This window comes from Electrona antarctica (assembly GCF_951216825.1).
Source record: "Electrona antarctica genome assembly, chromosome: 7".
In the NCBI taxonomy this organism is placed as follows: Eukaryota; Metazoa; Chordata; class Actinopteri; order Myctophiformes; family Myctophidae; genus Electrona; species Electrona antarctica.
Window position 1 is genome coordinate 38,224,626 of NC_136812.1, and position 8,933 is coordinate 38,233,558.

Genomic DNA, 8,933 nt, shown 5'->3' on the forward strand with positions numbered 1-8,933 from the left:
TCCACTCCAAACCAAACACTGTGATGATGACAACAATCGTTGTGCATGGTTCCTCTTTAATCTAACACGCACTCTGTCACCTCACATCTTCTGTTCAGTAAAGCAGTGGAACCAAATGGACCCCATGGGTCTGTAACTCAGAGTGTACACATTTTGTACACTCTCAGAGTTCAATTAACATTGATTTTACAATATAAATTGGGGTCCCAGAGATAGAAATGCTGTTAAATGGGGGTCCGTGGACTAATGCAAACTGGGAGTCCTTGAAATTAAACGGGTTGAGAATCACTGCTAGAGCCGTAAAAATCTCTTCTCTTATGGGGGTCCCTGGCATATCTCTTCAAATGGGGGTCCGCAGGATAATTAGTGTCAATTTGGGGTAAAATGCAGTAAAGTACATTTACCCAATACTGTAAATATTACAAAGTGTTTGACAGATTTTGAGATTTTGTGAAATGGAACATTCTGCATAATGAGTACTTTTTTCTTAACGTTCTGTTAATTAAAATGTTTAAGTTTTTTTTATAATAAACAAAGAAACGGAGTAACAAAAACAAAACCAAAAACCAACAACACACACACACGCAAGAAGAAAACAACACACCAAAAAACAAAACTCCAATACAATCAATATACAAATCAGCTCATGGTCACAAACATCATCCAGGCAAGACAGGCAGGCTAGTCAGGTAACCTGAATCAGGTTCAGTCGGGGGTACGAGAGTAAGGCGGTCAACATGTGATAGAAAAGGCTGCCATACTTTACTGAATTTGGAGATGGAACCACGCAGTGTATATTACATTTTTTCCAATTTTAAAATTGGTCAGATCAGAGATCCAACGTGAATGGGAGGAGGGTATTATTATTTTTTGCAGTGGTTCAGAATAAGACATCTTCTCGCATAATGAGTACTTTAGTATATTTTGATGCCAATGCCTTAGTACTTTTCCTCGAGGAAAGTTTTGAATGCAGGATTTTTGTAGCAAGCAGTGTTTCTACATTGTGCTATTGGCACTAAGAAAATCTGCGTCTGTGACACGTCTTCTTCCACCAACTGGTTCATATATATATATATATATATATATATATCCAATCTCACTCAAAGAGCCTGCTGTGGCAGGCTGAGCAGTATGGCTTCTGTTTCTCCTCCTTGAAGACCCCCTGGCTGAGCTGGCGCAGACAGAAGGCACACACAAAGTGCTCGGGGTGAAACTTGCGGTCCATGGCAGAGATGCAGCGGCCCGTGATGGGCTCGCCGCAGCTGCCACACAGCGTGCCTTGGCGGGTGTGGAAGTGCAGGGAGCAGAGGGGCCGGCCGTCCATCTCCATGAAGCCGCCGTCAGTGAACGGCTTCCGGCAGTCCTGGTTGGGCAACAGAGAGGAGGGAAGAGAGAATGACATCTGATTTTGCAACTACAAGAATGTGTGTGACGACCTTGTACTCTTTAGTGGTTCGCTGGATTGATGGTTTGTCAGGTGTTCAACATAGAACAAGTAGATTAGTAGATAAACGAAATAAAGGAAAGTAAACAAACTAAATCAGGCAATAGGCTAAGAAATAGAATGATTGTTAAATTTGCAAACGACCCTACAGTACTTTTTATCCCAGAATGAAAGCCTTTCATTTTGTGCTAATGCGTGTATTTTGTATGGATTTGTTGTGGTTGCTTTAAAAGCATGGAATATGATATCATCTATTGTTTTAATCCTGTCTTCATTTCATCATGGAATATCTGCTGAACTGAACAGAAAAGAATCAAACTGAATAGAATGCTGGGGAGAAAGACAGCCAGAGTTGGGGTGAATGAGTGCAAAACCATACACATACAGTAGAGAAGGAGAGGAGGGGATTACTTAATAATGGGGGAAAGATAATCTGGGCTTTGTTTGGCTATCATCGTGATCAAAGGAAAAAAATAGTGTCATAATGATCAAATGAAGAAGTAGTGTCATCATGATCAAATGAAGACATAGTGAAGACAACTCTCTGATCTTCACTAAAGCCTGATTTATACTTACTCGTATGACAGAGTACAAATGAGGCATAACATTAATAATACTGAGACAGATATCTCTTCAGTGGAGGAGAAGTGGAAGTATTCATACTCTATCTAGGCAACTTTGACAGGTGCTGGGAACGAAAGCACATTTGGAGAACTTAAGCGACTTGCAGCCTACTCTCCAAACACAAACTCCTGTGTTCATTTGCAACACTTCAGTCCCAGCAGCTTCATCAGCCACAAGGTTTCCTCGTTTCCTTGTTTCAGAATTCCATCGGTCTTGTGGTCAAGACATTATAAATAAAGAGCCCAGCAGTCTTACGGCATTGTGTCAGTGTGGGTGTCCCGCTCATTTCTTCTTCAGCTGTGTGTGTGTGTGTGTGTGTGTGTGTGTGTGTGTGTGTGTGTGTGTGTGTGTGTGTGTGTGTCCGTGCGTGCGCGCGTGCGTGCGTGCGTGCGTGCGTGCGTGTGTGCGTGCGTGCGTGTGTGTGGTCCGAGGTAAAAGACTCACTGCACAGACGAAGCACTGTGGATGCCAGGTGCCGTTGGCTGCGTTCAGGTAGTTCTGTCTCACTGCCTCCCCACAGCCAGAGCACTTTGGAGCAAAGAGGCGATAGAAGTCCTTGTTACAGTATGGCTTGCCGTCCTTCTCCATGAACCCTGGCATAGGAAGAAAACAGAGACACAGCTGACTGACTGACTGACTGATTGATTTTTTTTTGTGACGACTGGGTCATAGGGAGTAAAACCTGTTACCTTCAGGTCCAAAGCGGTCTCCACAGTGAGCACAGAAGAAGTGGTCTGGGTGCCAGTTCTGGTCCAGTGCCGTTAGGATGTTCTGGTTTGGGAGTCAGAGACGGGTCAGCCACAGAAATATGTTATCTCAGTACCCTCCTCTGAGGATCACTAATCTTTTATTATGCAAACAAATAGAGATGTTCAAATGTCAGCCAGCGATTTCGACAGTACCTCAGAAACCCATTACAAAAATAATACCCAGTATCTACAATATGTCTGTATAATTTATAGATGAGCCGACAAAAAGGGGAGCGTAAAACGCTGTGTTCATTTATCTTGTTGTGAGTCTGAGAGAGTCAAAGTGTGTGTACATTTCAACACTCTCAGGTGAATGTGGAGGATTAGCACCTGCAGGATGGCTCCCTTGCAGTAGGCACAGCGAGGAGAGAACAGCTCTTGGTAATCTTTCTCACAGTAGGCTCGTCCGTCTCTCTCAAAGAAGCCGCCGGTGCCCAGCTCTGTCTCACACTTGGCACATACAAAGTGTTCAGGGTGCCACGTCGATCCAAGGGCTGTGATCATCTACACATGCAGTGATGCAGAGAACACATAGTCCAGGAACAGATGCAATGGGAGATGTTTAATATAATATTTACTCTGAAATCCCCATAATTTGCCGCCACGGCGATAACTATTCCTGGAGTTATCGTTAACTGGAGACTGCATAAATTATGGAGATGCATATTAACCACTTAAACCCTATAGGTTGTGCGTCAAATAGTGAAAAAAAATCACACCTGTGCGAACTGAGTGGTGCAACTATACTTTTATTGTGATAGTTACTGTACTGTACTGTACTGTACTGTACTGTACTGTACTGTACTGTACTGTACTGTACTGTACTGTGTTATTGTTAGTTATACTTTTATTGTTATAGTTGTGGTGCTCAGTGTGAGTGGCCCTTTGGGCTGTCCAACAGTGCCACTTTAGGTCACCCAGCGGTATTGCAGCTGTTGATACCCCAAACGGACATATGGACTAGTCACATACGGACACACATGGCCAGTCATTGGAGCGGTGTGCACCGCTCAAAAAGCTGGTCAACAGGCTCACATGACACTGCAATGGCACGTGTTGTGAGCTTGTAAATCTGTTATTTGTGTTTCCAAATCTATTTTGTTCACATCCATGTTTCCTGAATGTTCACCTATTATGACGAGCCCAGAATAGGGATGCCGGGGTTCATGTGGTTAAGAGGTTTACAACGGTATTATGTTTCTGCCCTGAATTACCTTTCCTGTAATGAGCTTGCCACAGGAAGCGCAGTGGCCCTTGGCTGTGGTGCGAACACCGATCTCCGCCAAGTCAGAGCTCAGCCCTCCCAGAAGGTCGTCTATAGCGTCCGTCTTCCTGTTCGGGGTCGGTCCTGTCACTTTAGCGCCTGTTGCAGTGCTGTCATTGTCCTGAAATCCATCATAGCGTTTCTTTTTCACAGACAGCTTTGGAGCCAGGGGTGGTGGGGCTGAGGAAGACGGTGGAGTCTAAAAGATAAGATATTAAATAAATACCTCGTGTTTTTATACAGTAGGCTATAGTTTTGAATCTCTACCTGTTTGGTATACTACTAGACTGAGTTGGCTCAGGTCAAATTCAAAGGAAAAGAGGGCACTGTTTTTCCTTTATTTTTGCCGATGGGTTCTAAGATTTACCTGAACCTGGCACTGTATAGCATACTGCAGCGGGGAGAATATATCCCACACCACAGTATACTTTAAATATGACAAGGCTGCCCTCTGCTGATACAAAATGATTGTGCATCTAAGCCCTCGTGTAATGAAGTAGTACTTCCCCATTCTTGATAGCATATAGGTAGTATATACAGAAAGAAAGAACTAAAACACAATTACAAATAAATAATTGAAGCAATATTTGTAACCAAAATAAAAATATCACATGTATATTCTCTTTTTTGCTTGGCAAATACCTTAAATAGCCATTTAAGGTCTTTTCATCACTAAACCTCATCACACCAAATCTCATAGTTTAAGGGAGAAAATAAGTGGAACTCCTTTTCAATTTCATTGATATCTACAATATTTAGTTACAAATGCGGTCTTCCTCTATAACCCCCGAGGAACGGCCGGACTTAAAGGTCAATTCATTGCTAATTTATCGGCTGAGGATCTGTGTGTGTAGCTAAGCATCTTGGGGCCACTGTGACAAACATTGTGAGGCCCATACAGTTATCCTCTGTACTCACTGCTGGTCCCAGGGCCAAAAGCTCATCCAGGATGGAATCCAGGTCCTTATTGGAGTTTAAGGAGGCTTCCACAGGTGCTGGCAACTCACTAACAGAACGAATGTTTGTTTAGTCCAAATGTTTCATACCATGCTACATGATGACACATCATATAGTTTTATACCCAGATACACACATGCAGAAATATTTGCTAATTGCAGCATGCATGCAAAAAATAGTAGACCTACAGCTGTGATGCGTTGTGAGCTTGTAGATTTCCTCTGCTATTTCCGTGCCCAAAATAGTATTGTTCACAAAGAACAGAAATACTGTATATTAATTAAATAAAAATGTATGCATGTACAATATTTATAGTTTACACAGGGTTTAACAGAACAGAGCAAATGTTGAAACGTAACTTGAGGATCACCTGTAAACATTGGGGGACGTAGATCGAACTCCTTCCTTAGCTGCTACTGCTAGTGCAGCATAACCTGAACCTAACAGCAACTGTTGAAAAACAACACACAGCATCACTACATAATTCTGTAGCCAGTTTACCAGTAACGCCTGAGGGCGAGAAGCCCACGCATCCGCCTGGGTGACAGCAGACTGCTGGGTGAGCAATGGTGCTTTGGAATGGGGGGTCAGATCAACATATGGAATGAATTCTGTACTGGCCATATGTGGAGTGTGTCTTGAGTGTACAGGGTTTGATGAGGTCAGATCAACATATGGAATGTCAGAACAGGTCAGCTCCATATATGGAGATGTATGGGTGGCAGCGGGGGCAGTGTCTTGAGTGTACAGGGTTTGATGAGGGCCCAGGTAGTGCTGGGCCTTCATTTTCTGGCCTGTTGAGAACTCTAGTTTTCGCCGGCTGCCGGACGTGGCTGCACTAATAACTTTGGGGCAGGTCCGTCTAGAGTTTAAATGGACAGGTATCAGTCAAAATGGAGACATCGAAGAGTAACAAGGGAGGATCAACATATAGAATGTCAGAACAGGTCAGCTCCATATATGGAGATCTAAGGGTTTGAGGTTTGAGGTGAGATGTAGAGGTGCTCGCCAATATTGATGACATCCATATATGGGCTTAATTTTGATGACATCACGTGATGTCACGAAGCATGACCATATATGTATGTGGCGTCACTGACTGACTGATTGACTGACTGACGGGAACAATTTCATTGTTAACTGCGGTCGCAAAAAACATTTTTTAGCATCCATTTTCATAAAAATGTTGACGATTGGACCTTAAAAACAAAACTAATAATTATTAATTACATCGTAATATTCACCACACACACCGGATCAACATTAAAAAAAATCACTGTGTGCGATGAAATGATTAGACTTCACTGCGGTTAATGTTTTCTGGTCAGTTACTATGACAACCTGCACAATCCATGTTTAGCTTGAAACATTCACTTTCTCTGAAGTAAGTTTTCTTCCCTATACTGTTTTCACTGATTATGAGAGTAGTTCTTAAAGATGGAGTGCCGTGTTTTTTTCCACCCAAAAACATGACCATCACTCCATCAGGCATTTGTATTATATAAGAAGATTTTTTTCCAAAAAGTGTACAGTATTTGTTAATATGTCATTTTTACATGGACATGCCCACCAGTTAATTATGCCTGGTTTGCCATGGTAGGTGGTGATGGGTGGTGATCCACCTTAACTGAGGTCCATCCATGCAATGTGCAATAGTGATTGTGTAACTATCAACATCATGCCATTTTGATTTAAATCATCAAAGCATCAAGAACACTGTGTCAATACGTCCCTTCTTGTAAAAGCATTTTTTTGAGTGGTGCAAACCACTCCAACAACTGGCTTTGTACCCGTGTACCCGTGTTTGTTCGCACCAAAAAAACGAGCATGGTTGCTATGGTTAGCAACCAACAGTAACTATAACAATAAATGTGTAGTTGCACCACTCAGTTCACACGGGTGTGATTTTTCTTTTCCATTCATCCTTTGAAGTACAGTAGTTGGAGGGGTAAAGGTTGTCTTCTGCTTGGAATGTCCATATGTCGGTACCATGTCTTGATACAAATGAATAAATAAATGAATACAATATTTTTGGGAATATGTAGTTTTGTCCTCACCTCTGTGGATGAGGATGCTTCTCCACTCTTCTCGGAGACTGACTCAGGTTCTGGTAAATGCTGGTAGAGGACCAACTCCGCCAATAATTGATCTACGATGCGACACATGATCATATAAATCATCGTACATGCTTGAACACATGCACGTACACTCAGAAGCATACAGACATGGGTGTGCAGACAAATATCAGCACAAATGTAGGGGTGCAATAGTTAATCGATTGAATCAATTATAAAAACATAATTGATAATTTAACAAAATAAAAAAAGAAATGTTTCAAAAGATTGTTGTTACATTTTATACAAAAACATTTTCTACAAACAAATCTAAGAAATTATATAAATGAAAAAAATAATAAATAAGTAGTGAAAATAGCCGATCTACAATCTCACAACGCGTCGAATTTTCAGCTATTTTCACAATTTAAATGTGTGAAAAGAAAATTAAGTCGTGACCCATAGTAATTGGTCTGTGACCCACAAATGGGTCCTCCTGACCCACTGTTTGGGTACACTATGCATACAGAGTACTGTACAATGTAAGGTGCTTCTGACTGAGGTTGAGGTTTGTTCAGGAAGGCAGCTTCTTCAAGGAACTGAAACTTCTGCTATAGTTACAAGGCTCAATTGTACTGGAGGATCCTGATATAAACAAGTCTTAGTGCTTTTTCTGGTTTTATCCTCGTAGCATTTTTTGTATTGACCTGTACTTTCGTTGAACCCATTCAATTCACAGATCTACAAACTCACAATGCATTGTGAACTTGTAGATTGTAGATGTTCAAATGACCGAAATGTATATAGGGTTGAAGGGGTTAATGTATGTTTTGTAATAATAATCAATAGTTAGTTAGTTAGTTAGTTAGTTAGTTAGTTAGTTAGTGGAGTAAAAGTAGCCCACAATATTTGTCCCTGATGAGTAAATAAATGTACTTTGTTACTTTACACCACTGCTCAGTAGTAAGTACTGTTAGCAAGTACCGTAATCTGTAAAGCACCTTTCCAGGGCAGAGACGCCACAAGAGCTTCATAGAGGAAATAAAGCGTAAGCATGACATACATAAGATGCAATAAAAACGGAAATAACTACAACATTAACAATGACACATGAGAAGCGAAAATAGCCGATCTACAAGATATCTCCACTCTAAGTTTGTGGATAGGTGATTTTGGCAATTTATTTTGTAGGCTATTTTGTAAATGACGTTAAAGATTTTGAAAGATTTTCACTTCATTACACTGAAATCCAGCTTGCTTCCTTTGTCATAATGTAATTATACATCACATAGAAATGAAAAAGGAAAGGCATTTTGAAAGTTAGAGCTTCTAAAGGGAAGGTGACAATACATTCATATAATAATTAAGAGCAATAGTGTAAACTAAAACCTTGAATGTCCCTGTTTAAACATACATTATATTTCACAACTGCTTTCAACTAGGTTTGTTTAATTATTCCGTTTTTATCTATATATTTATGCTAAACCCACTGATTAACTATTGTCATGTCCAAACAGCAATGCAAAGTTTGAGAGATAATACGTTCTCTTACCTAACTCATCCATGTTTGCTCTGTCACTGAGCCAGCATGTGTGTGTGTGTGTGTGTGTGTGTGTGTGTGTGTGTGTGTGTGTGTGTGTGTGTGTGTGTGTGTGTGTGCGTGTGTGTGTCTGTGATATCCAGAGTGCTAACTGTCACTTCCTCTGATGCAAACGTACGTGCTTTCACAGATTATGCAGATTAGTGAAGTGAAAAACTAATTTTAGTAGAATACAGGAAACGGCATGGTCATGGAGCCCCTCATAAATGTTGCTTTGATCTACAATTTTCATTTACAAGTA

The 8,933-nt window shown here is 41.1% G+C and overlaps 1 protein-coding gene across 1 annotated transcript; it reads right to left on the reverse strand.

The window, feature by feature from the left end:
* Nucleotides 1–454: 454 nt before the first annotated feature.
* On the reverse strand, nt 455–8,657 carry lpxn (leupaxin; the record flags this gene model as incomplete). Its single annotated transcript, XM_079504880.1, has 9 exons — nt 455–1,363; nt 2,513–2,661; nt 2,758–2,839; nt 3,148–3,321; nt 4,032–4,280; nt 5,000–5,087; nt 5,409–5,488; nt 7,096–7,187; nt 8,645–8,657. The coding sequence occupies 9 exons, from the start codon at nt 8,655–8,657 to the stop codon at nt 1,097–1,099; spliced, it is 1,194 nt and encodes a 397-aa protein (XP_079361006.1). The 3' UTR covers nt 455–1,096.
* Between the last annotated feature and the right edge of the window lie 276 nt (nt 8,658–8,933).